The 26,127-nt window shown below is 63.3% G+C and overlaps 2 protein-coding genes across 3 annotated transcripts; one reads left to right on the top strand and one right to left on the bottom strand.

Annotated features, from left to right (window-relative positions):
• Positions 1-1,019: 1,019 nt before the first annotated feature.
• On the bottom strand, positions 1,020-18,668 carry PTPN9 (protein tyrosine phosphatase non-receptor type 9). Of its 2 annotated transcripts, XM_084293733.1 has the most exons (19): positions 18,528-18,668; positions 18,208-18,355; positions 17,427-17,531; positions 17,062-17,158; positions 16,391-16,488; positions 16,050-16,127; positions 14,706-14,786; positions 6,553-6,696; positions 6,125-6,214; positions 5,914-6,038; positions 5,178-5,283; positions 4,635-4,745; positions 3,733-4,061; positions 3,476-3,569; positions 3,170-3,239; positions 2,954-3,032; positions 2,510-2,660; positions 2,216-2,423; positions 1,020-2,137 (listed from the first exon to the last, which is right to left on the bottom strand). In XM_084293733.1, the coding sequence occupies exons 1-19, from the start codon at positions 18,665-18,667 to the stop codon at positions 1,935-1,937; spliced, it is 2,457 nt and encodes an 818-aa protein (XP_084149859.1). In that variant the 5' UTR covers position 18,668; the 3' UTR covers positions 1,020-1,934. The 2 variants fall into 2 exon arrangements, with proteins under 2 accessions (XP_084149859.1, XP_084149858.1); XM_084293732.1 differs by lacking the exons at positions 14,706-14,786; positions 16,050-16,127; positions 16,391-16,488; ... (2 more) ...; positions 18,208-18,355; positions 18,528-18,668 and adding an exon at positions 8,063-8,285.
• Positions 18,669-19,211: 543 nt separating this feature from the next.
• On the top strand, positions 19,212-23,484 carry SNX33 (sorting nexin 33). The gene is made up of 2 exons (XM_084293578.1): positions 19,212-21,093; positions 22,673-23,484. The coding sequence occupies exons 1-2, from the start codon at positions 19,656-19,658 to the stop codon at positions 22,924-22,926; spliced, it is 1,692 nt and encodes a 563-aa protein (XP_084149704.1). The 5' UTR covers positions 19,212-19,655; the 3' UTR covers positions 22,927-23,484.
• Positions 23,485-26,127: the final 2,643 nt, after the last annotated feature.

Here is a 26,127-nt window from a genome sequence, read left to right as displayed (position 1 = left end):
TGGGCGTGGTTTGTGCATAAGGGGCGTGACCTCCGCTGTCTCAGCTCCGCCCCCCCGCCGCGCCTGCAGGGCGGCCAGGTCAACCCGTGCGTTTGATGGGCTCCCCGACCCCCCCCACCGACCCCTTAAATAATGGGGTTGGTGTGGGGCCCCCTCACGCTCCCCGCCACCCCCCGCACCCCCAGCCCTCCCTCTCGTGCTGCCACAGCCTGCCGAAGCCTTAAACTCCCCCAAACTCCCAGCCCAGAGCCCCCCGGGGCTGGTTTTATCCCCAAAATAAAGAAAGGGCAGGGACCCCTTTTAGGAGCCCTCAGAAAAGTTGCAAGAAGTCCAAGCGCAGCCCGAGCAGAGCAGCAGCACCTCTTTATTCAGCACCCCCAGCAGCGGGCGGTGCCGGCACCTAGGCCGCAGGGCTCGCCGGGCCCCCTCGCAGCAGGCGTTTTGACAAAAACCACGGGAAAACGCCCCAAATCCTCCACACGCTGCCAGAGAAAGGACACGAGTGCCTGCCCAGCTCCGTGCCTTAAGGCCCTGCTACCATCCCTCGCGTGGTGCACGGGGCACTAATAGGACCAAGCACGTCCCATGGGCTAGGCCCGAGCGCACCCCATTACCTGGGACATGGGGCACCCCATTGCCGCCCCCCATGCCCAGGAGAGCTGCCCGCAGCCCCGTTACCTCCTGCATCCTCCCCCCCTTTGGGCATCCCCACCTTCAGACCCCCACAGCCACCCAGGATCCCCCCGTCTGGCTCTCCCGGGCACCCCACACGGAGCACAGCCCGGGGATGGGGCCCTGCGAGGCACCAGCACCCCCATCAGCGGGGTGGGGAGGAAGGCTCCGCGCTCATCGTCACCCCCGAGGCGCCCTCAGCTCCCTCCCCGGCTCCCCTCCTGCCCCCCAGCACCTCCACGCAGAGAGGCGAGAGGACGGGATGCTCGTGGTGTATTTCGGTGGTGGTACAAATCAGAACAAACCAACAGGAAAAAAAAAAAAAAAAAAAAAAAAGAACAAAAACCCCCCAAAAATAACGACCAAAAAAAAAAAAACCTTTCTCTGATTAAGAGCAAAATAGGAACATTTACAAATCCATCTGGCTCCTGCTTGGATCAAGTTAATGTTAAATACAAAAAAAAAAAAAAAAAAAAAGGAAAAAAAATCACCTCCTCCTCCCCCCGAGATTATAAAAAAATAAGAATATACACATTCCGAGAGCTTATTACAGTATAAAGTTACGGGTGCCCGCCGAGGGCTGAGCGTCCTCCCGGGGTGATCCTCCCCTGAGTCACCACGGGGCTGGGCCGTGCCGGTGACATCCCAGCCGGGCAAGCCGGTTGTCCCCACGTCCCCACGCCCCCAAATCCTCGTACCTAGCGTCTGTGCCCCGAGGGATGGGGCACGGCTCCGGGATCCCCCCCCCAGGGGGCTCCGGTGGCATCCTGGGGCTGCAGGAGGGGAGGCACAGGGGGATGCTGCTGAGCCCCCCGGGGGGGAAACGAGGGGCAGGAGGGGGAAAGCAGGGCTGGGGGGGGCTCACTGCTGCGGGGAGAGGGCACCGGGAGCCCCGGGGGGCTGTGCACGTAGGTAGATATCTGTGAAACAGCCGAGACGGGGCGCGGGGGGGTGTATTACACACGCACGGACAGACGGACACACGGACAGGTGGGGCTGAAGGAGGCCCCGCTCCCTAAGCCCCCCCCCCCCCGCTGGAAACACCCCCCCGGGGCTTCCCCACGGAGTTTCTGGTGGTCCCACCAAGAAATAAAAAATAAAAAGGGAAAAAAAAAAAAAAAAGAAAAAAAAAAAAAAAGCACCTCCCCAAACCCCGTCCCACCTCGTCTCGCCCCGGTGCGGTGGCGGTAAGGCACAGTCCGAGCGCGGGGCCGCGGGGGTCCTGCTGCCCGGGGGGGGGATTTAGGGGTGGGGGGGGGGTCTCAGCGTCCCGGCGAGCCCTTTTCGGGCAGCAGCCCCCGGCGCCGGGCGTGCTCCAGGACGGCGGTGTAGCAGAAGTAATACTGCTCGGGCGTCTGGATGCTGAAGGCTCGCTGCGTCCGCATGCGCAGCACCGTCTGCTGGATGTCCAGCGTGCCCACGTCCTGCAGCTGGGACAGGCAGATGTCCAGCGCGCAGAAAGTACCTGGGGACGGCACCCACGTCACCTCCCCGGCCACCACACCGTGCCCCCCGTGGCCCCTGCCCTCCGTCCCCCCCTTACCCGTCCGGCCGATGCCGGCGCTGCAGTGCACCACGAGCGGGGGGCCCCCCGGGTGCCCCTTGAAGCGCGGCCCCAAAGCGCTGACGGCCACCCGCTGCTGCTGCTTCACCGCCCCCAAAAAGTCGATGAGGGTGGCGGCCGAGGAGGGGACGCCGTAATCCGGCCAGCTCAGGTACTGGAAGTGGGAGAGCAGCCGCCGCTCCTTGCCCTGGGGGCGAGCAGGGGGGGGTTTGGGGTTAGCGCCCGGCCCCATGCTGCGGTGTGGGGGGGTGTCGGGGGGCGGGGGGCACGCACCTCGGAGCTGTGGATCTCCAGGATGGTTTTCTTGTAGTGGCCGAGGTTCTCCACGCCCAGGTTGGTGACGGTCAGGGCCCCGAAGGACATGTGGGAGTCCTTCTCCAGGGGCCAGTACTGGCCGCACTTCCTCCTGCCGCCCTCCTCCAGCCTGGGGAGGGGAGAGGTGACAATAGGACACCCCCCCGGCCCCGTTCTGGGGACCCCAGGGGGACAAAAGCTCTCTGCCCGGTGCTCCGTGGTGGGGACAGCCCCAAATCCAGCCCCGGGGCTGCTCAGGGAAGGGCAGGCACACCGGGATGCTGCTGGCTCTTCCCCGCGCAGTGGCATTTCGGGGGTGTCCCCTCCACCTGGGGTGCAAAGCGCTGCCCCCCGGCTGTGACAGCAGCTGGTCCCGCACCAAACCCGCTCGTGGTGCCAGGAAAACGGGGCTGTGCCACTCACCGGGTCGTCATCACGATGACCAGGACGTTCTGCTCCCACACCATGCGCCAGAAGTCCCCGTAGGTGTTCTCCAGGGGCCCTATGGGGACGGCCCCGCGCATCAGGACGGGGGGCTGGGGTGACCCCACACCCCCAGGGACGGCCACAGGCGCCCACTGGAGGAAGATAGACCCCGTGGAGAAGCCCAGACCCCAAATAACCCGCGGCACCCCTCACCCTGCGTCCCGATGTAGGTGTTGCGCTGCTTGTAGCCGTCCATGAAGCTGGCGTTGATGTAGTCGGTGAGCTGCGGGGAGAAACACCCGGGGTGGGGCGCACGAAGCCTCTCCAACCCCATAAAAACACCCGCTGGGATGAGGGGGGCACGGGGACGGGAAGAGGGGCACGGGGTTGGGGTCGCTGGGTGTTTGGGGAGGCAGTGAAGGGGACAGGGATGGGGACAGGGATGGGGATGGGGACGGGGATGGGGATGGGGATGGGGATGGGGATGGGGATGGGGACGGGACCCCGCTGCTGGCTCACCTCGGGGCGGCTGTAGGGCTTGGCCAGCTTGACGCGGGTCTGGTCCAGGCAGGGCACGTCCCCGTAGCGGTTCTTCTCCTGGTTGTAGGGCGCCCTGCGGGGCAGGGGAAGAGCCCAGAGGGCAGCAGGGGAATGGCAGCGGGGCTCTGCTGCCATCGCCTGGCCGCAGCCTCGGGAAGCGGCGTCCCCAGCGCGGCCCCGTCCCCGCCGTGCCCCCGCAGCCCCCCGGGGACCCCGACCCCTCCGTCCCCACTCACAAGGAGCAGGCGAAGGTCCCGGCGGGGCTCCTGCGCCGGATCTCCTCGTACTCCTCGTAGATGCCGCGCTTCTGCTTGCGGCCGACGTGCTCCAGCAGCTCGGGCAGGGTGACCGAGCGGGGGCCGGGGACGTGCACGGAGCCGTTGTCCTTGGGGGCCACCAGCGGCACCAGGATGAGCTCGTCCAGGGGGTCGGGGTGCCCGTTCTGCTGCGGCAGGAAGCGGCAGTTCCAGCTCAGGGGGTCCAGCTTGAGGCAGCCCCCCAGGGTCTCGGGCAGGCACTCTCGGGGCAGGTGCTCCTTCAGCTCCGACATCTTCACCATCTGCACCTGCGGGACGGGCAGGGATGGCCGCGGCCTCGCACACAGCCCGGCCACGCAGCCAGCGGGGCTCTCCCCCCACCCCCGTTCCCCATCTTTGAGCCCAGCTCCTCCCAAAAGCAAGGGGCAAAGCCCAGCCATGAGGGCGCGGGGCTGGGATCGGCGGTGCCACTGATGCTTGGGGGATTTTGGGGTATGAGCACGCTTTGGGAGAGGGAATTTCAGCTCCCCTTTCGCTCCCGCGGGCTCAGAAGACATTTTCTCTCCCTTTCAGCATTTCTGTCTCCACCTGCTGCTGGCAGCATCGCCGCGGAGGCCGGAGCCGCAGGTGATTTTGGGAGGGGAGCAGGGGTAGGAGATGGGATCGGAAGGCAGCAGCGGGCTGCAGGAGCCTGGGTGTCCCCGAATCACACCCAGCAGGACGGGGCCGGCAGCCACACAACCCCATCCCCTTCGGGAACAGCCTCGAAACACGCGGGGTGAAGCCTCCGGGGGGAAAATGGGAGGAAAGCGGGCACAGACGGGGCACAGGACCCCTAAAGAAGGCAGGGGGTGGGCTGTGACCCCCCGGGACACGCTCACCCTCTCGCGCAGCTTCTCCTTGAGCAGCAGGCTGATGATGGAGTAGGGCACGCGGAACCACATGGGCGCTCCCACGATGAAAACCTTCTTCAGCCGTGCCGGGAAGGCTCCCTGTGGGCGGCAAAAACACACCGGGACGGGGTCGGCTCCGAGGCGTGGCACCAAACGCCCCCCACCCGTGGTGTGTCCCCACCGAGGGGACAACCAGAGGGTCCCCGAGGCAGCCCGCAGCCCTCTGCAGAAGGGGTTTGGGCGCTGCTGCTTGCTGGTGGCTCTTTTTTTTTTTTTCTTTTATTCCGGGGAAGGGAGGAGGCACGAAATGCCAGCGCGATTAAAAAAATAATTTGCATCTGTTTCTGCGCAAGCCTTGCCAGCAGCTGCAGGAGGAATCCGGCGCGTGGGGACAGCTGATCCCCTCCTGCCCTCCAGCCCCGGCCGCCCGCACCCCAAATATCCCCCTGGGGGGCACAGGCAGGGCCAGCGACAGCGTGGGGTGGGGAAATTGGCACGGAAAGCGCCCAGTGTCCCGCGTGGAGCCGCTACCTTGAGCAGGTTGAGGATTTTCTTGCTGAGGTCCAGCTCGAAGTTGGTGTACTGCGAGCCGGCCATGTCGTAGATGAACACCAGCCCGTTCCTCTGCGTCTCAAAACTGGGCAGGGGGGGAAAAAGAGCAGCATCAGCCAGCATCAGCCAGCATCAGCCACGCCACCCTCACCGCCCACCAGCTCCAGGGCGAGCCCCCCGCAGCCACCGCCCGCCCAAAGCCCCCGTTAACGCCCGCTCCCGCTTCCCCACCTCCACCGGGATGACTTAAAAAAAGAGGAGAAAGGGAATTCCACGCAGCCAGCCCTCCTCTCCTCGAGATGGGGCCGGGAAGCCCGGAGGCAGCCAGCTCGGCTGCAGCACCGCGCTCCCTCGGGAAGCGGCGCGGGGCTCTCAGAGCCGGGGCTTTCCGAGGGCTGGAGATCCCCAGCGCTCACACACACACACACAGCACGGGCTCTGAGAACCCCACCGGTCTTTGCCATGCCAGGACAGCTTTTAAACACCTCGAAACAGGCTGTCAGCACAAACCCGGGGGTATTTTATAACCCAGAGGAGGCGCTTTAACCGCATTAAGCCGCTATAAAAGACGAGGCGGAGAAGCTGATGGAAACCAGCTGAGCAGCAGCATCTCCCCCCCCCAAAAAAAAAAGGAAAAAAAAGAAAAAAACGGGGTTGGTGCATGGGGAACGGAGCCCCCCCCGGTGTTGTTGCCCCTCGCCCAGCCCCTGCTCACCTCTCCACGGCTCTGTCCAGCAGGTAGAAGAGCGCCTGGAGCACCACGTGCTGCACGCTCCTGCTGGGGTGGTGCAGCTTGGCGGTGAAGAGGGCGATGGAAGCCCCCGAGGGGTCCCGCACGCTCTGCCGGGGAGAGAAAGCGGGGTCGGGGGGGTGCCAGCGGGCGGCTCGGGGCCGGAGGGGGGGATCTCCAGGCAGCGCCCACCCACCAGGATGGTGAACTTGCCGCTGAGCAGCTCCGAGCGCAGCGGCTCCTCGTGGGGCTTCAGCTTCACGATGCCCTCCTTCAGCCGCGTCTCCTGCGGGAAGATTTCATTTCATTTTAATTTTAATTTTTATTTTTATCAGCAAGGGGATGGCTGGGAAGGTAAAGCGGGAAGCAGCCGGGCACATCTTTAAGGGAAACCCCGATGCGGGGAGGGGCAGTGCCCTAAAAACCAGGTGGGAAAGGTCCCCACAGAGACGTCCTGCGGCCCCCGTGTGCGCACACCCCGGGGGCTGCCCACCCTCCCACCACCCCACAACATCAGGAGGAGACACAAGACCACCAGACACATCCCCTTGGGGATTTTGCAGGGCTGTGAAGGGTCTTCCAGGTGGGTAACAGTGGTGCAGGGGGCACATGACCCGCACGTACCCGGTAGGAGTGGAAGAGCTCGATGGCCCGCAGGACGTCGAACTTGCGGGCCATGAGGAACTTGACGGCCACGTTCCAGGAGAGCGGGGACACATTGTACTGGCCCGTCCACTTGTTGATCTCCTCCAGGAACTGCTTGGTGGCCTGCGGGAGACAGGGGAGGTGTGCAGGGGGGGCTGCCCGGCCAGCGGGGAGGCGCTGAGCGCCCCTCGGGGGGAAAGTGGCCACGAGCGGGTCCCCACGCCCGGAGCATCCCGAGAGAAAACCCCAAATCGCTGTGCTGAAAGAGCACCGGGAGCAGGAGAGATTGGGATTCATGGGGCTGATTTATGATGTGCCAGCACCAGCTGTGCCCCAAAACGTGACACACTCAGAGAGCTGCTGCTCCCTGTCCCCTTGGGAAAAAACAAGCAGGAAACGGTCCGATGGAAAAAAACCCCAAACGCTGCTCTGCGGCACGACCACGGCCCCGAGCACCCCGGGGCGTCTCCCCTCACCCCCTGCGCACACCCAGAGGGGACACAGAGGACGGGGAAGGTCCCCAAAACGTCCCCAAAAGCAGCAGAGCTCGGCCTTAAAGCGGGAAGGTGCCTGCGAGGCGCTGCGGCTCCACGGAGAACGGCACGGGGAGAGCGGCGACATCCTCCCGCCGTGACGCAGGGCCGGCGGAGGAAGCCGGGACGTCACGGGGGGGCCCGGGGCGTGGGAAGCGCCCGAGGAGTGTGGGGGGCACCGGGGGGGCCGGGGGGAGCAGGGGCACGACCCCACTCTGGCTCGCCCCGGTGGTGGCGGGGCTGGGCTCGGGAAGGGGTTTGGGGTGGGGGAAACGGGGAGGGGGGGAGGGTTTGGGGAGGGTTTTGGGGTGTGTGGGGGAGATTGGGGGGTGTGGGGCTGGATGCGGGATGGGGGATGGAGATGGGGGGAGATGGGGGGTGGAGATGGGGTCAGGGGGGAATGGGGATGGTGTGGGGTGGAGATGGGGAGTTAAGGGGCTGGGGGGTTGGAGATGGGGGTCCTGGGGGATGTGGGGCCGGGGGGATGCAGCTGGGGGTCCTGGGGGGTGTGGGGGATGCAGATGGGGAGTTAAGGGGATGGGGGGGTGGAGATGGGGGTCCTGGGGGATGTGGGGCCGGGGGGAGGCAGCTGGGGGTCCTGGGGGACATGGGATGCAGCTGGGGGGTTGCGGGGATGGGGGGGGGCATGGGGCCGGCTGGATGGGAGGCACAGAGCCGGGGGGCACGAGGGCTGCGAGGCCGGGGGGCTGCGCAGATTTGGGGCGCAGGGAGCTGGGCGTCTGGGGGCGCGCAGCAGGGAGGGGGCAGGGGGACATCCGGATGGATGGGGACGGGGGGGTGGGCAGCATATAGGGCGGATAGAAAGGGGGGTCCGGGGGGGGGGCGCAGGGATGCGGGGTCGGACGGAAACCCACGGCGGCCGCGGGGGGGGACCCCAAAAAAAAAAAAAAAAAAAGGGAGAAAAGGGGAAAAAGGGGGGGTGGGGGGGGACCTACCTGCTCCTCCTCGGCGCTCAGCTCCGCGGCCATGCTGCCGGGCCGGGCCGGGCCGAGCCGGGCTGAGCCGGGCTAAGCGGCGGGGCGGCCGCCGGAGCCCATCCCCGGGGAGCCCGCGGGGCTGCGGGCACCCCCCCGGCCCCTCCCGGCCTCCGGGCGAGGCCGCACGCTCCGAGAGGGAGGCAGGGGAGGCTCCGCCCCGGGGTGGCCGAGGGAGGGAGGGAGGGAGGGGATGGGGGGGGGGGGAGGAAAAAAAAAAGGGGAAAAGTGGGGGAGAAAAGGGGAAAAAAAAGGGGAAAAAAAGGAACGGGGAGGAGGGGGGGGAAGGCAGGGAGCGGGGAGGAAGAATGGGAATGGAGAGGAAAGGGGGAAGGGAAAGGGGGAAGGGGAAAAAGGAAGGAGTGAAGAAAAAGGAGTGAAAAGGAAGGGATGGAAAAGAAGGAGTGGAAAATAAATACAAATATAAAAATAGAGATTTTTTTTTTTTTTTAAAAGGGTTAAAAAGAAAAAAAAAAGCAAACCCGAAGAAATCCTCCCAAGCCCCGGGAAGTTTGGCTCGGCCCCGGGGAAGCTGGGCCGGGCTCCGCTCCCCGCCCCGCTCTGCCCCGGCGGGGGCGGCGGCAGGAAGCGGCCCCGGCCCCGGCCCCGGCCCCGGCCCCGCGGGGAGCGGCCCCCCCCGTGCCCTCCGCCAGCCCGGGGGGACCCCGGGCGCGCCCCCCGCAGCCTCCCCGGGGCTCCCCGGCAGCGGCATCCCCGGCCCCCGGGGCTCCCCGAGCCTGCCCCGCAGGCAGCGATCCCGGCCCTGCCTTCGCTCTCCTCCCTCCTCTGCCCCCCCCCGGGCACCTTCCCGGTCCCGCTGCCTCCCCGCGGCTCCCGGCCCCGCCGCCCGGGCCAGGGGGACATTTTGTTGGGCGGCGGAGCGCGGAGCTGGCGCCCTGCCCGCAGCCCGAGAGCCTGCACCTCGCTCGCAGAAAATGGAAGAAAGGGCAGAGGGAAGCGGCCGGGCCCGCAGCCGGAGCCCACGGAGCTCTCAGGAGCTCCCCGCTCGCTCGACCCGACCCAAAATTTGGAGCCTGGCTCGGTGAGCAGCGATGCTGCCTGATGCCCATGGGCAGGGAGCAGCCGGGATCGCACCCAGCGAACGCAGGAGCCGCAGCGACCAACTGCGCTGGCACCGGGAAGCTTCCGTGTGCCACCCTCTCTCCAAACACAGGCGTTTGTTTCCAGCGGGAATCGCAAGGCAAATATTTATCCCTCCGGCCCAGCTCGTGCTTTTAAAAGGGAAACTATGCGGCATCAGCTGGAGCGGGCGGAAAGCGCCGGCTGCTTCCCTCCAGCTCGCCGCCATCGATCAGGGCTGGAGGCAGCGGCCCCTCTCAGCCGCGGTTCATCTCCGGCTCCCTCCCTTTCCCTTCGCTGGAGGACCTTGAGAGCTGGCTGAAGGGCAGCAGGGAGCCTGAAACCCGAGCTGCGGCTCTTCCAGCTCCTTCCTCCCCCAGGGATGCGCAGGCCGAGCAGCCAGGTGCCCGGCTCGGGAGGTAGAGCTGGGCTGGATGCGCCCAGACCCCGCTGCCCTCCCGGCGCTCCCAGGGCCTCTCTCCGCACCGCTTTGGGGACCAGGCAGCCCAGCTGCTCGTCCTGTCCCCCTGCAGCAGTCGCTTTGCAGGCTAAAAACACAACCCGCTGCTCAAAAAGGGCCGTGGACACGTCTGAGAAACAAAAAAGGGGTCCCAGAGCCGGGGGGCCGTTTCCTCTCCTCCCGTGGAGGGGGAGCAGGGGGCGGCCCTGTCCCCCCGCCGCGCTGACAGCTCCTGTGGCTGTAATCGATAGCGGCGGCACGGTCAGATGATCGCGAGCAGCCCACGTGCTTGGCACAGAAACGAGCATTTTCTGGGAAAAATGGGGGGGTGAGGGCAGAAGGCGAGTGCCCCCGCTATCTGTGTGCAGCCTCCCTGCCGGCACTATCTCTTTCTGGGCACGGGCCCTCCTCGGGGGCCACAGGGAGGCATTCGCACGAGGATACCCCAATCCCATGGGTTTTGCCCATTTTCCTCTCCCCCTCCACATTTAGAGTGGCCCTGCTCTGGCTTTTGTCATCTCCCCTTCGAAAACAAGCTGGGGACAGCGAGGGTGACGGTGAGCCAGCCCCAGGGACACGCAGGAGAGTGGGCTTGGGCAGGTAGGGGCTGGAGCAGCTCGCTGCGCTGAGAATTAAAGCCCTTCAGAATTAAAATCCATTCAGTGGGTTTGCAACCAGCTTTGTAATCCCCCTTTGGGAGGCACAGCGTGTCTCAGCCCTGAGGTAGCAGGGAGACGCTGAAGAATTCGCATTTCTGAGAAGCCTTTTTATTTGGCACCATGGGTTTTGAGAGCGAACTCATTCCTTCCTCCCTCTGCCGAGAAAAGCCCGGCGTCCAGGCTGGGGCTCACGCAGCACGGAGCCGTGCTGAGAGGCAGGGCCAGCTGTGATGCAAGGGGAGCGAGCTTCTCAGCAACTCGTGGGCGTGGAAAGCCCTGCCTGCAGCTGTACGGCCGGCCCGCTGCAGATTTGCGTTACTAGAAGCAGGCTGACCACAAAACTTTCATTGAGAAGGCCCGGGCAAACAGCTAGGGCAGCAGGCTGCAGCGCCCCGCGGGCACGGCTGCCAGCAGGACCCCCGCCCCAGCAGCAGGATCCCAGAGCCTCGGACAGAAGCAGGGGCTGAGCTGGGAGCCCCGCAGCTCGGGCCAGGTTTTATTTCACAGCAGGTGACTGCCCGAGCAGAGAAGCAGATGATCCTATGGAAACCCTCGCTTCTGCGAGGCCAAAAAGTGGCTCTCAGGGCACCGCCGTGCCCTTTACACGAAGCCATCCTATAACGATTACCTTCGCTGCCCCCCGAGGGAGCAAGAAACCTTTTAGAAACCTTTTCCTTCCTCCTCCCCCAGCAGCCTAATTCTCCATCCTCACTGCTTCCTCCTGGCTCCCGGGAGAGCCTGCTGGCTGCGGGGTAGACAAATGTTCCAACTCGTAGTGCCCGTCCCCGGCAGCGCTCGGCTGCCCCTCTGCCAGCTTTTTACTCTTCTTGCTCTCGATGATCTGCTGGAGCTGACGCCCAGCGTAGTCGGGCTTGGCCGTGAGTGCCGTGGGGGGCACGGCCAGCCCCAGGATCTCGGGCAGCATGTAGGGCCGGAGCCAGCCCACCAGCGGCGTGCTGCCGGGCGTGTAGTGGGTTTGCTTGTGGTAGAAGAGAAGGCCGTCGACCTGCAGGAAGGAGAGAGAGCGGGTGAAAAGCCCGAGCTGGAGGCTTTTACAGGTCAACCAGAGCGCCAGACGGCGGCACCGCTCCTCGCTCGCCGGCCAAAGCCACCAGCTGGATCGTTTTATCGCAATAAATAGCGGAAGGGAAAGGGGAAACCCGCAGAGCTGCTGCCCTGGAAGATCAGCGCAGGTCCAGCGCGTGCCAGAAGGCTTTAAGGCATCAAAGGCAAACGTTTTGAGGCCGACGGCGGCACGGAGCAGTGCTTTTCCCCTGGTTGCCGTGATCCCACTCCACAGAAAAGCCACCCCGATTCCGAAGGAGGCAGCGCACAAAAAGGCCATTTTACTGGATGAGGCTTATTTTAAATAATACATTGGGAGAGTAATTAGCGGGAGCGCGTGACGCCAAGGAGCCCCGCTTCCTAGTGGCACTGCTACAGCTCTTCCAGCCTGCTTATGCAAAACAAACTCTTAATGCTTCCCGAGAGAGAACTCCTCCAGCGATCAATGACAGCTACGGGCACTCAGGCCTCCAAAGGCTGAGACCCAAACCCTCGTGGCTGGCGTTTTCCCCACACCCAAGCCTCCTCAGCCCCACTTTCCCCGGGTTTCCCAGGGGTGCACTCGGCGAGGTTCGATCCTGCTGCAAGACCAGCTGGCTCGGGAGGTGCTGCTGCTTTTAGCTCAGCCTCGTGAGCTCTCAGAGGCCATTTCCCTACGAGTACGAGTGGCTGAGTGGGCACAAGCGGGCAAAGAAAAGAGCCCACCACGTTCAGCTCTGTCAGGATGGGGCTGCAGCAGCCCCAAGTGCTCCCCGGCCCCTCCTGGAGCCCACAGCCCCCAGAAAAGGGGCACCTGTACCAGCAGTGAGCTGAGGCACGGAGGGACCGTGCAGATCGAGGTGAGTTTGGTGCCTGTGAGCCTGGCCAGGCAAAGTGCAGGCACGTGTCTACCTCTGCGCCCGGGCACCGGCTTCCAGCAGAGCGGGTGTTGCTCCCCACGTCACTAAGGCTGTCATTTTTGGTCACTGTTAAGAGCTTGCAAAATGATCCCAGAAAAGGGTGGATTCCCATGCTAGGAACGCACGAAAGCAGAACAGTAAACAGCTTGTGTAAGCCCCCGGATATCTGAGTGCAGAGCTTCTCTCCCCCCCTCTCCCTGCTTCCTGGGAAGATGCACGGAGAGGAGCCAGGTCATGCAGCACCACACCACCGCGCTCTCCCGGGAGGATGCACGGCCCTCTGCGAGCAGCGGGGATTCTCCAGCACCCGCAGGAATCTTTTAGCGACATCAGCGCCTGGAAACGCTTCTGCCTTCCAGACCGCTCCACACAGCTTCCCCAAACGGAGGAATTCGGAGCCTGGTAGAGGGTTAGGTCACATTCCTCCTCCCCGTGATTTCTGCTAAGTTACTGTAACTCCCATCTTCCTTTCGGTTTATTTAATTTGTTGGCTGTGCCCTTTATCCTGAGTCACTACTCCGACACCAGCCACATCAAGATAAGGGCTGAGAGTGACTCCGTACGACCGAACCTTTTGAGAAACTGGCCGGGAAGGATTTCACGTTCCCAAGCCATGCTTTCCAGATGTTAGGTGCTCGGTAGCATGCCTCCTCCTCCACATCGGGTTTTCTGAGAGACTTTGGCTCCCCCTGCCTTCCTAGAAACTCGCATGCTGTTTTACTCAGATCCGTGGGTAGCTCCTGAAATCCCCTGCAAAAAGCACTCAAAACTCAGTGCCAGCTGACTGATCCAAAGTCCACCAAATTCAATGGAAAAAAAAATAATAAGCGAACTCCTGCTCTGAAAATAGCAAACTAGGAGCCAGGTCCTAACTCCGAGGTTACAGATTAACTCTGAGGACCCGAATTTGAAAGCACAGACCAAGTCTGCCGCCACCGCACCCATAATAGCCTGTTAATAGGTTGAATAACTACGGCCACGCCATGCCCAATAGGCAGAGAAAAGCCTCCCCTGCTTTCACAAACCTATTTAGCGTGATTCATCACAGGATGCTGGGCCCAGGCGCAAGGAGATATCTATTACACTGCCCAGTCTACAGCGAGGCTGCATTTGTGCCTTCTGCAAAGACAGCAGGAGAAAGGGGATGCCTGCTGCTGCTGAGGCAGTCAGTTGAGCACGTTGAAAAGTTTTTCCTTCAGTTTTTCTTCAGTTCCCACTCCCCTGCCTGTGTTCAGAGCAGTTTCTGACTTCCTTTGACCACTGTCCTGGCCTTAACGAGCAGAAGGCAAAGTCAGCCCTCACAGCCCAACAAGCATTCCCCCAAGAAGTTTAAACCTGCACTTCTGTTAATCGCTAACTTGGGCTGTGCAAGCACAAGAGACGCAGTCCCAGCGTGGCTTTTGGCTTCGTAGGACAAGTGACCCCTGTGGAGGCTGCTCCTGAGCTAGGAGTAAGGCCGAGCGCTCTGCAGGAACTGCTGCAGCAACTGGAAGAGCTCCTGGCTCCCAGGTGTTTGTCACGGCCCCTGCATCCCCCATCCTTCTCTGCTTTGGTGCCAGGTCAGCCACCAAAAGCTTCTAAGACATTATGCTGGGGCCTGCGACTCGCCACCACACAGTTGAGCTGCTCAGCATGCCAGTGCCTGCCCTGCCCTTCCTCACGGGGCAGCAGAGGGGCTGAGCAGCACTGCCAGCTGCTCTTACAAGGGAATGAGCACCTCTGAGAGCCAGCCAGGAACAGCAGGAGCCAAAGGCAGGAAGCTGCTGGCTCTGGACAGAAGCGAGAAGCAGATCTCACGCTATTCCCTCTGCCAGATCCGGTGGCAGCAGCAGCACAGACCCCTGGGGCCACATCCCAGAAGGACTCAGGTGCCCTCAGAAGCTGCCATGAGCTCAAACACACCCCTTTCCTCCCCACGAGAGGCAGCACAGCTGAGTGTCCTGCACACAGGCAGATGGGAGCAGCTCAAGGGAGGAAACACAGAGTCTGCAGCAGATTTCAGAGAATGACACCAGCCTGCCTGCCTCGCAGACCTCCTGAGAGCTGCCAGCATGCAGCCCGGCACGCTGCACAGATCCTCAGGGCCCACCTGGAGCAGTACACGGAGCCAGCTCTGGCCCTGAGAAGTTCAGCTCTGTCATAATTCCACGTGAATGTGAGTTATGCTACTTCTGGAGGCAACCTCCATCAACTCAGCTCTTCCCAGGGAGGGTAAGGACGGTCCAAACGCAGGGAACACTGCGCTTTAACCCTCCCTAACCAGCCTGGCTGGACGCAGCCTGTGCTTGGTGACAGCCACCCGCACACAAAGCCTTCCCCAGACACTTCCCTGAGCAGCACGGCAGCTCAGCAGGCTTCCCGCAGGCCTGGGGAGAGCTCCCAGGAGGACGGGGTGTGCTCTGGCAGGCACGCAGCCAGGCTGTCCCCCTGCGTGTTCTCACCTCGAACGGGTAGTCCGTGGCCAGCACCGTGCACAGGCTCTCCGGGGTGCAGGGATAATTCTGCAGGCCCACAAATTTGTACTGAAATGGTAAAAGAAGAGGGTTAGAGGAGAGAAAACCGCACAGCCTAAGATAGAACAATTCAGTGAACCGAGCGCTGGTGTGGAGGTGGCTGAGGAGGAAGCGTTTCCCCTGGTTCAAGACCTAACAGGAATGACAGGATGAAGGAACCAGACAGGTCTCAGGCCTCGCTCCAGTAACAGCAAGCAACCTCTGAGACAACCCAGGATCATCATGACCCCCGGTGTGCCCAGAAGGATCTATTTCAGGTATTTTGCATCTATCATCCCTGCTCCAAACACCCCCGCCCCGGGCATTTTGTTGGGGGTGCAGATGGCAGAGGCCCAGCACGCGGCTCCTGCGTGCCCCTGCTACCTTTTCCCCGAGCATCCGAGGCTGCAGGAAGGGCTTTTCAGGGGAGCTGACCCTGAGATGCTCTCTTAACCAAAATAGAAAGTGATGACCTCTGGGCAGGATGCAAAGCAGACAGATGTCTGCGCCCGGCTGCTGGCTCAGCCAAGCAAACCTTTCCACCCAGGAAATGGAAGCTGAAACGACCCCCCCCCCTCGTCAGGGAGCTGTCTTCTGGATATTCTTGTTGGAGTCAGAACAGGATGTTCTCCGAACACGGATACCTCCGAGCTGGCACAGGAGCATTTCTCCCCATTAATGAAAGATCTGCTCCACCCAGAGGCTGCCTTGCTCGGCTCTGCCAGCCAGGCTGCCAAATCCCCTCGCGTCTGTCCCCAAAAATCACTTTCCATGCCACCGCGGGTGCCAGGGCTGGTCTCCACACACACACATACAAGTCTTCAGGGACTCCAGGTGGCAACGCAACGCCCACCCCTACAACTTCAGCGACTGGCTTGAGCTCCTGCTAAAGCTTTGTGATCCTTTATCCCTGCCTCGTAAGCCTGGACTACCAAAGAATAATTCCCTTTGTAGGCAGGCTGCAGACCGACACCGTCCCTCTAGAAACCACACTGGTTTTCCATTCCACTGCAAGCAAAAGCTGAAAGAGGCGTGGACGTTAGCCGATATCCTGCAGCCTGATCTCCCTCGGCACTTTGGCTGGAAAGAAAAACCCACATTCATTTACAACGCTCCGCGGCTCTATTTACATCCTGAACATGTCAGCCCATTCCGTCACAAGTACGCTTTGAAGCCTGATCTGGAAGGGGAAAAAAAAAAAATGCTTTTGCCTGCAAACAAAAGTGCTGAAGCCTGCTGAACAGGAGAGCTTACCCCCCAGCCTCCTCCTCCTGCCAGTACAAAAGAACTTACTGGATTAATCCTGCTTTTCTCTCCCAGCCCTTCCTCCTCTTGGATCTTTGAGAAGAGCCAGAAGAATCTGAAGTCAGTCTGAGAAAAGAGACAGCCCTTAATTACTATCCACCACACATCCGCACCTGCAGGGCCGCAGCTCTCACAGATTTACAACAAGCACCCTCCCCTTGCATACTTCCCTCAAAACACCCCCAAAATTTGCCCCGTTACGCCAGCAGCCGCCAGCCCGCGAGCTGTAGAGGTGCTGCTGGTTCGCTCCAGCACTCCCCACGCTGCGTGCTGAGCTCTGGCTGAAATCCAGCTCAGGGAATCGGGAGCAAAAGGGAGAAATTCGGTACCTGGCAGTCATACACAGGGTGTCCCCTCCAGCACATCACGTCGAGGATGTAGTACGTCTGCTGCACCTCGCTGTAGATGCAGTCCAAGATGCAGTACACTGCGCACAGACACCAGGAGGTCCGGGCGCTGCCCAAGCCCCCCAGCAAGCGCCAGATCAAATCCCTCCTGCACTGAGCCCCGGCGCAGACCCGGAGGTGCAGAGGGAAGCCCTCCTTGTACACGTGGCCACAAAAAGCTTTTAGCTCAAAGGATCTACAAAGGTACCACGCAGAGGCACAGCAAGCAAAAGCATCTGGCAGGCAGAGGCGCTTTATCCATCTCTATCCCCACCCCAGTGCAAGCCAAGCCATGGTAAAAAGTATTAACGAGAGCAGGCTGTAAGCAGCTCTGCTGCTCAACGTAAAGAGAGGTTTAAGCAATTAACCAGGCAGCTAATTAGAAGAAATGGTCTTATTTAGCATAAAGGCATCGGAGATCGTCCACATCTAGGTATCTCCAGAGAAACACGGACAGCCTGAAGCTGACTAACCCCTGGCACCAGAAACGGGAGCAATCTGGGGGCCCCGGGAAGCAGCACTGAGCCACCACGCCTGTGGGTACGTGCACACGCACGGAGAAGACGGAGGCTGTCCTCTGCCTGCCCCAAAACCCTCCTCAGATCACTCGTTACCTTTCTCACTCATTGAATTGTGCCGGTTTCCCCCTGGGAGCAGCGAGGGGAACCTGCTGACACAGAAGCCGCTCTTGGTGTAAGCTGCTGTGGAGCCCTGAGAGGAAAAGGGAGACAGAACAACGTCAGAGCTGGGCTCAGCACCCTCCTGCCACAGTGGGAACACCCCCGGGGTGCTGGAACACAGCTCGCCCCCAACCCGCCTGCCCAAGGAGAGGTGCTGGGTGCTCAGCACGGATCCCAGAGCCCAAATGTTTGCAGTTCTCAGGGGGTTCACGCCCTGGGGAGCTCGACACATGGGGCAGCCTTAGGCTGGCTGGCACAGGAAGGGTGCAGGACAGGACACCCCTCACTCTGTTACGTACCCGGGAGGCCACGACCAGCGCCCGCTTCCCAACGGGACACACCACGGCAAGCCACTCCTGCTCCAGGTCCACGGGGACGTCGATCAGCCACTCGGACAGCATCAGCTGCGGGGAAACACAGAAAAGCAGCTGGTAACAATGTCCCTGCAGCCATGGGAAACACACGGCTCAAGGACAAAGCAGGAAGGTTTTGGCTCTGTTCTACAGCTCCTCCAGGTGCCTCATGGACAACTTGTGTTGCTCACCGGGCCAAATTACAGCACCCAGCTCCCTCTGACTAACCTGTGCAGCAGGCTCTTCCCCTAAGTCTTTCTCCTGACTAAGCTTCCGAGCACAGTGCGGGGCTCGCAGCCCTCACCTGGGCATCCCGGTCCCTGTGCCAGCCTCACTTCAGCCCTTCGTTTCATTCATTTAGTTTTAAACAGGTGGCGGACCTCAGGAATGCGTAACGTTAGGGATAAAGAGCACAGCTGAGTTCTCTCCAGGCCCCTCAGCATGTTTGGTGGCACCAGCGCAAAACCTGCGTGCCTTTTAGAGGAAACGTGGCACTGAGGCCGAGGAGCCCCCTCTGCCAAGGTTTCCCTTCCTTCCTGGTGCCCTAAGGGTGATGAGAAGCAGAAATCTTTAACGGAGCGCTGCGCAGTGGTGCATAAACGCCTTTAGCAGGGCTAAAACCCCCCAGAGCCCACACGCAGCCCAGCTCAGCCTGCCCTCTGCCCATGTAAGCAGCAGGAAGGCTGAGCCACTGTGCACCCAGAGCCCGCCTGAGGCAGCCACACACCTGGTTGGCGTAGCGCTTGGGCAGCTTCCTCTCCACCTCCATCTCCTCCTCATCCTCCTCCTCTTCATCCTCCTCCTCATCGCTCTCCACCCCAACCCAGTCGTTCTCTGCCAGCCTCCTGGCATGGTTCACGTAGTCCAGCCGCCTCCTGGAGGGGGAAGGAGAAGGAATAAAGGCACAGGGCGACACAGCCACCCCTCCCCCACCCCCCTCAGACCTCCCCCACCCCTCTCCCCCCCTCAGGCCTCCCCCCGCTGCCTGCAGGCCTCTGTCCCCGCGGCCTCCCTCGCTCCCCCCGCGCCCCCCCCATCGGCTCTCACTCTCTCTGGAGGCGGAGGAGGCGCTGCCGGCGCTCGGCCTGCCCCAGCCCCCCCCCGGAGCGGCCCTTGTAGGCGCCGAGCCTCGGGTGCGGCCCCGCGGGCTCGGCCAAGGCCTGCAGGGCCGCGCTCAGCTCCTCCATAGCAACGCCCGCGCGCACTTCCGCCCACCGAGACGCCGCGCCTAGAGCGTCGCCGCCCCCGTCACAGCGCCCCCTGCCCGCTTGGAGGACTCCACCCCCGCCGCTCCCCCGGAGGGGAGGGGAGCGGTGGAAGGGAGGGGGGGGCGGATTTGGGGGTCCCGTACGGCGGAGGGGGGGGGGGAACCGGGATGGGGACGGTGCGGGGAGGGAGGGGGGAGGCCGGCCCGGTGCCCCCCCCCCGGGGCGGGTGCTGCCTGCAGAGGGCGGCGGAGGGCGGCGCGGGGAGCCCGGCGGGGCCGTGCGTCACCGGGGGGGGGCGGCGGGGCCAGCCCGGCACCGGCACCGGGGAGCGGCACCGGCACCGGGACCCGCACCGGGACCCGCACCCGCACCGGGACCCGCCGCCCGCTCCGTCCCGCTGCAGGTTTGCGGGAACGGAGAGAGCCGGGGGTGGGGTGGGAGGGGGGGGGCGGCTGGGAAAAGAGGGGGGGCAAGCAAAAAAAAACCAAGAAAACCAAAAAAACAAACCAAGGGAAAGGAAAAAAACAACCAAACTCAGCAAAACAAGGCGAAACAACCCCAAAAAAGGCTGGCGGAAAGGCCCCCCGGGCTGCCTGCGGAGGGGGAGGCAGCTGGGGGGGGAGCGGGGGGGAGAGGGGCTGAGTGGTGCTGAGTGGTGCTGAGCGGTGCTGAGCGGTGCTGAACCGTGCCGAGCCGTGCCGAGCTGTGCTGAGTGGTCCCAAGCCGTGCCGAGCTGTGCCGAGTGGTGCTGAGCCCCCCCGGTGGATGCTAAGCCCGGCGGCCGCCCCCCCGGGGGCTGGTGGCCAGCAGCGGGGCGCCGTGCCTCCAGCGGGGCGTCGAGCCCTGAAGCGGCTCCCGCTTGCTTTCCGCCACCTTTCCCCCCAAAACCAGCCTCGGCTCTTCGGGGACTCCGCTTGAGGCCGTCCTCCGCCGCCTTCCCCCCCCCTCCAACCTCCCGGCCCCGGCCATGGCGCTGCGCGCCCGAGCGCTCTACAACTTCCAGAGCGAGAACAGGGAGGAGATCAGCATCCAGGAGAACGAGGAGCTCGTCATCTTCAGCGAGGACTCTCTGGACGGCTGGCTGCAGGGCACCAACAGCCGCGGCGAGACCGGCCTCTTCCCGGCCTCCTACGTGGAAATCCTCCGCTCCCGAGCGGGCTCCGGCTACACCGAGAGCCCCGGCAGCCCCGCCGGCTCCCCCGGGCACGGCTCGGCCTTCTACGCCTCGCCGCCGAGCGTCTCCTACCAGGGCAGCTTCGAGGATGACGACGATGATGACTGGGATGACTGGGACGACGCCTGCACGGTGGTGGAGGAGCCCCGCGGCCCCCCGGGTGCCAACGGGCACCCCTCGGCCGGGCTGCAGCCCCCGGCGCCGCCCTACTACGGCCACCAGCCCGCCGGCTACCGGGCCAAGCCGTCACTGGAGAGGCAGGACAGCTTGAGCTCCTCCAAGAGGGGCAGCGTGGTGGGCAGGAACCTCAACCGCTTCTCCTGCTTCGTCCGCTCGGGGGTGGAAGCCTTCATCCTGGGCGACGTGCCCCTGATGTCCAAGATCGCCGAGGCGTACAGCATCGAGATGGGGGCGCGGGGCCCCCAGTGGAGGGCCAACCCCCACCCCTTCATCTGCTCGGTGGAGGACCCCACCAAGCAGACCAAGTTCAAGGGCATCAAGAGCTACATCTCCTACAAGCTGACCCCCAGCAACATCAACTCGCCCGTCTACCGGCGCTACAAGCACTTCGACTGGCTCTACAACCGCCTGCTGCACAAGTTCACCGTCATCTCCGTGCCCCACCTGCCCGAGAAGCAGGCCACCGGGCGCTTCGAGGAGGACTTCATCGAGAAGCGCAAGCGGCGCCTGATCCTCTGGATGGACCATATGACCAGCCACCCCGTCCTCTCGCAGTACGAGGGCTTCCAGCACTTCCTCTGCTGCCGCGACGAGAAGCAGTGGAAGCTGGGCAAGCGGCGGGCGGAGAAGGACGAGATGGTGGGCGCCAGCTTCCTGCTCACCATCCAGATCCCCACCGAGCACCAGGACCTGCAGGACGTGGAGGACCGGGTGGACGCCTTCAAGGCCTTCAGCAAGAAGATGGACGACAGCGTCCTGCAGCTCACCAACGTGGCCTCGGAGCTGGTGCGCAAGCACGTGGGGGGCTTCAGGAAGGAGTTCCAGAAGTTGGGCAACGCCTTCCAGGCCATCAGCCACTCCTTCCACATGGACCCCCCCTACAGCTCCGACGCCCTCAACAACGCCATCTCCCACACGGGCAAGACGTACGAGACCGTGGGGGAGATGTTCGCCGAGCAGCCCAAGAACGACCTGTTCCTCATGCTGGACACTCTCTCTTTGTACCAGGGGCTCCTCTCCAACTTCCCGGACATCATCCACCTCCAGAAAGGTACGGGGGCTCTCCTGGGGGTGGCTTCTTCTCCCTTAGGGCCGGGGATGTCTTGCATGATGGCCCCATGCGTGGAGTGGGACCTGGGGTGCAGCCCTGTGCTGTGCGGGGACGGGAATGGGGTTTGGGATGAAGGTGGGGATGAGGATGCATGGGGATGGAGACGGGAATGGGGCTGGGGATGATGGTTAGGATGGGGACGAGGATGAGGATGGGGATGGCGATGAGGATGGGGATGATGATTAGGATGGGGACAAGGATGAGGATGGGGATGACACTCAAGATAAGCATGATGATGAAGATAAGGATGACAAGGAGGATGGGGATGACGTTGAGGATGGGGATGACGTTGAGGATGGGAATGACAATGACAATTAGGATGGGGATGATGATGAGGCTGGGCATCGGGACCATCACACGTGGCAGCACTTCCCAACCCCTGGAGGTGCTGCTGGCTCCAGGCTCAGTTTTTGGACCTCCTGGGGACAACCAGGGTCAAAGTCTTTGCGAGTACACCCCTGCACATCAGAGAAGTGGACGGCTGGGCCCAGCACCCGGCTGCCCAGGGCGCTCAGCACCCCATGCGGGGCGGCTGCGGAGGGCAGGGGATAAATCCCTGCCGGCGGTGTCCCCGTGCCCTGTCCGGGTGTGACGCACAGCCGGGCTGGGTGTGGGAGCGGGGCCGAAGTCCACGCACCCCTCCCAGGACACGGCAGGGAGGGGACATCCGCGCTGGCCGGTGGCTTTGGGGCCGGGGGCTTTTCCCCGGAGCCCCCGCGTGGCTCCGTGTCCCCGGGGGCCGGCCGGAGGAGCAGCCCTGGCCGCTTCCCTGCGCTCCTCTCCTCACTTTGTTTACCAGCGCAGGCTGGATCCCGTCCGGAAGCGAGGCCGCGTGGGCAGAGCGGAAGGCAGGATTTGGCCTCCAACCTTTGCTTCCTCCGGGCTCCTCCTCCTCCTCCTCCTCCTCCTCCTCCTCTGGGGGCAGTGGCAGCTCCCCGACCCGACCCCGGGTCCCTGCTGCCGGCAGGGAGAGGGAACGAATTCCCAGCGTCCGCTGGAGGCCAGATCCTGTTTGCAGGCAAACAGCCTCTGTGCTAAGGAGGGGGAGGAATGCAGGGCCAGAGCCAGGCGGGATTCTTTCGAAACCGAGCTATAAAAATAAAAGGAAGGAGGGGGAAATCTGGTGTCGGAGCATCGGCCGTGGCTCCGGCACTCTCCGTCCCCGGGATGCTGCAGTCAGCAATGTCCTGCCCGGCTCTCCAGCTCCCACCAGGGCTGCCCCATGCCGTTATCAGCCCAAACTGCACTTTGTAGCAAAGTTTCTTTCGGGAGCTCGCCCCAGCTGCCAGCTCCGAGGCCGGGCTGTTATCAGCTGGCAGCAGCACCCGTGCAAGGGTTGGGTGTGCTGGTGAACCACCCGAGCACGCCGCTCACCCCGAGGAGAGCTGCTCCTGGTGGGAAGCAGCTCGGGGCTTTCAGGAGCTGGGGCCGGAGGGGCCGGGGGACCTCAAAGGCATCCCCGATCCCTTTAGGGGATTTCGGGGTCCCCACCAGCTCTCACTCTGCCCTGCCTCGCCAGGCGCCTTCGCGAAGGTGAAGGAGAGCCAGCGGATGAGCGACGAGGGCCGCATGGACCAGGAGGAGGCGGACGGGATCCGCAAGCGCTGCCGCGTGGTGGGCTTCGCCCTGCAGGCCGAGATGAACCACTTCCACGAGCGGCGCGTGGCCGACTTCAAGAGGATGATGCAGTCCTACCTGAAGCAGCAGATCATCTTCTACCAGCGCGTCAGCCAGCAGCTGGAGAAGACGCTGCGCATGTACGACAACCTCTAACGCCCCCCCCGACGTGCCTGCTTGCTGCCCCTCCGAAACCACGCAGTTTTCTCTCCGCGGCCTTGCAGAGCTTCTCTGTTCAGGGGGGCTGAGGACGAGTGGGAACTCATGACGCTAGTGACCAAATACCTTCGGGGTCTTCCCCCAGGCAGGCTGCGGTGCCGTGCCACCGCGCAGCGGGTCCAGGGGGGACGCGGGTGTTTCCCACGAGACACACGGACAGCGACGTGGCGGTGCTGGTAGCTCTGCCCACCCGTTTTTAGCTTTTCCAAAAAAAAAAACAACAAACAAAAAACACTAAACCCGTCCTCCCGGAGGAGAGAGGTGGGCGCGTCCCGGCTCGCTGGGAGGAGAAATCAAAGCGGTCGACATTTTGCACACTGAGAGTTTTTCAGAGGGGAAAGGTCTTTATTTGGAAGAGAAATTTTTGTTTTGGGGTCATGAGATATTTTCAATATTTTCCATTTTTCGCAACCGTTTCTGCAGCATTTTTACCGATTTTTAAATAGACACAGAAGCGAACGGAAATCTCTTTTCTCAAGCACTGCTGTTGACTAGAAAAAGGGATATATATATATAAAAAAAAAACACCAAAAAAAAAAAAAACAACCAGCCCACAGCGTTTTCAATAAAACCGTCGGTAGAAACCTTCCCCCGATCCCTGGGAGGTTTTGGGGGAAGCGGAGCCGCTCAAGGAGGGGCTCCGTGGAGGGGGCACGGTGCTGAGCATCCCTCCCGCGCGTCCCCCGGCGCGGGGCTGGCAGGAGGAGGGGAAGTGGCTGGGATAAATCACGCCGAGGGAAGTCGGGGCCGGCCTGGCCCCGCTCCAGGGTTAAAATTAGCCCCAGCGCGCGGGCCGGCGGGGCAGCGCGGGGAGAACAGCGGCACTGGGGGGGCAGTGGGAGCCCCCCCGTCCCAGCCCATGGGGACGGGCACGCTGTGGTGCAGACGTGCTTCCTCCTGCATCCCCGCCTGGCGCTGCCCCAGTTTGTCCCGTCCCCATCCCACCCTGGGTAATCCCATTTCCATCCTGTCCTGTCCTGTTCCCATCCCCATCCTGCCTTCTCCCCAGCCTTCCCTGGTTCTATCCATCCCCATTCCCATCCTACTTTGGCCCCATCCCCACCCTACTCCATCCCCATCCTTCCCTGTCTCCACCTTATCCTATTACCCCCAGTCCCCATCCTACCTTGGCTCTGTCCCACCCCATCCCCATCCCCGGTCCCAGTCCCCTCCGGGGAGGCCAGCGTGGCCCCAGACCTGTCCCCTGCCATCCCCACGAGGCAGCCAGGGGACTGAGAGCCAACTTGAGCTCAGGGACACCGCAGCCTCCAGGAGGTCAGATGTGGGGCAGGCAGCAGCCGTGGGGACAGCCCGCCTGCATCCTGCCCCGCTCAGCCTCGCAGGGCGCGGTGCGGGCGGGCGGCGATGCCCCGGTGCCCGCGGGCACGGCGGCGGATGCGGAACAAGCCCGGCCGGTCGGCAAGGATGGGTTTTGGCAACGTGCAGGGAGCAAGACCGGGCAGCACGCGGCGTGCTCCTCGTCACCACCGCGTTCCTCAAATACTTGGGGATATGACCCCGGCGCGGCACCAGCAGCCCACGGCGCTCCTCCGGGCGGGGAGCAAGAGCTGGTGCCAGCGCTCGGTGCTCTCCTGCAGCCAGCCCGAGGTGTTGTCGGGGATGGCAGCACCTTGGCCACGGTGCCATTGACCGTATTTAATGGCGAAGAGGGTTGGCCAGCACTCCCTGCCCCCCCGCTACTGGTGGTCCCCTCCGAAGGGGCGGCGGGGCTCATCCTGGGATGCATCCCCGGGGTTTCAGTGTCTTTGGGCGGGTTGTTTTTGCAGGAGCTCGTCCCTCCGTCACTGCCTGCCTGCGAGCTGCTGGGTGTGGAGGCGCGGGTCAGGCTGGATCTGTCTTGAATTTCAATGCGCAGCCGGGGTGGAGCGCTGCCGCAGCTGCCCGGGGGAGGCTTTGTGCACCCGGGGCTGGTGGCCAGGTCCCCGTCTCACCATCCTTCGCGTGCCAGGGCCTGGGGAGCTCCCGTCCTGCAGGCTGCGGGCACGGGCTGCCAAAATGGGGCACGGAGGGCTCCGGGCACCCTGGGGTGCTGGGTTCGGCTCTGAAGGGTGCCGTGCCCTGGGAGCGGGGATGGAGCCCGGCCAGGAATGGAGCCTCCCCTTCCTGAAAGCCCTGCGCCTGCATGGGAGGTTCCCAGAGCCACCCGAGCCGATCTGCCCTGGGTGGTGTTGAAAGAAACCTGTTTGGCTTGGTGGCTTTCTGCCTTTCAATAGGTGTCTGAAATCCAGCCCATGCAACCCGGGCTGTGACCGATCTCCTCGCCCTGCCCCACTGCTCCAGCTCCTGCCCATGGGGGTCCCACAAGGGGCAGCTGGGAGCTCCCTGGTGCCCAGCAGAGCCCGGTGGGCACCCACAGCCAGGATCCTCGGCCCCGGGCGGGCTGCTCGGGGTGCAGGAGGTGGCACGGTGGCCAAGGGACAGCGGCTCTCAGCCCCGTGGTGGCCCTGTGCTCGGTGGTGCTCTGTGGGGGATTTGCTGCCCGCACAGCCTGGCCCCACAGAAGTGCAGCTCAGCGCTGGCGTCTCCCCGGTTGCTGCCTGTCCTCTGCTGACCCCAGGAAGCGGATATTTCCCGGCAGCGGGGAGTAAAACCACCAGCCTTAAAAACAACCCACTTTGCTCCTCAAAGTAGGCCACGTCCCTTCCATCGAGTCTCCTCGGGGCGCGCTGCTTCGGCGAGGAGATGGGGGCTGCTGCGAGCAGCCAGGAGGGGCACGGAGCAGGAGGGGGGGCAGGGAGGGCCGGCGGGGATTTTGGGGAGCAGCAGGCAGGGGTCAGGGCTGGGGGATGGAGCTGTGACGGCTGCAGGACGGCAAATATCAGGTCGTAAATGCAGCTGGGCAAAGGGCTGGTCCTACAAACGTCCTGGATTCACGGCCCCTGGGTGATTTTGGGGGGATGGAGGGGGATTTGGGACATCCCGGGGACTTTCGGCCTCGCCGCGGCGTGCTGCGAGCAGGAGGTGCCCCGCCAGGAGGCTCTCGGCTGCAGCCCCGCGGGGTGTTTTTGTTGGGCCCCATCCTGAGCCCGGCGCTCAGTTTTTCCTCGGATAATTTCTATTTAAGCGTTCGGGCCGTCAGCCCGGGGAAAAGTTGAGCCGGAGCCCGGGGCTCGGCCC

Source organism: Netta rufina (genome assembly GCF_964035555.1).
Source record: "Netta rufina genome assembly, chromosome: 11".
Classification (NCBI taxonomy): domain Eukaryota; kingdom Metazoa; phylum Chordata; class Aves; order Anseriformes; family Anatidae; genus Netta; species Netta rufina.
This window is presented reverse-complemented; position numbering and strand designations above follow the sequence as displayed.

Coding starts and splice junctions, on each gene's coding strand:
- SNX33 (XM_084293578.1), top strand. CDS start 19,656: ATGGCGCTGCGCGCCCGAGCGCTCTACAACTTCCAGAGCGAGAACAGG. Junction 21,094..22,672: donor CATCATCCACCTCCAGAAAG/GTACGGGGGCTC, acceptor CTGCCTCGCCAG/GCGCCTTCGCGAAGGTGAAG.
- PTPN9 (XM_084293733.1), bottom strand. CDS start 18,667: ATGGAGGAGCTGAGCGCGGCCCTGCAGGCCTTGGCCGAGCCCGCGGGG. Junction 17,532..18,207: donor CCAAGCGCTACGCCAACCAG/GTGTGTGGCTGC, acceptor GTTTCCCCGCAG/CTGATGCTGTCCGAGTGGCT. Junction 6,215..6,552: donor AGCTCTTCCACTCCTACCGG/GTACGTGCGGGT, acceptor ATCTTCCCGCAG/GAGACGCGGCTGAAGGAGGG.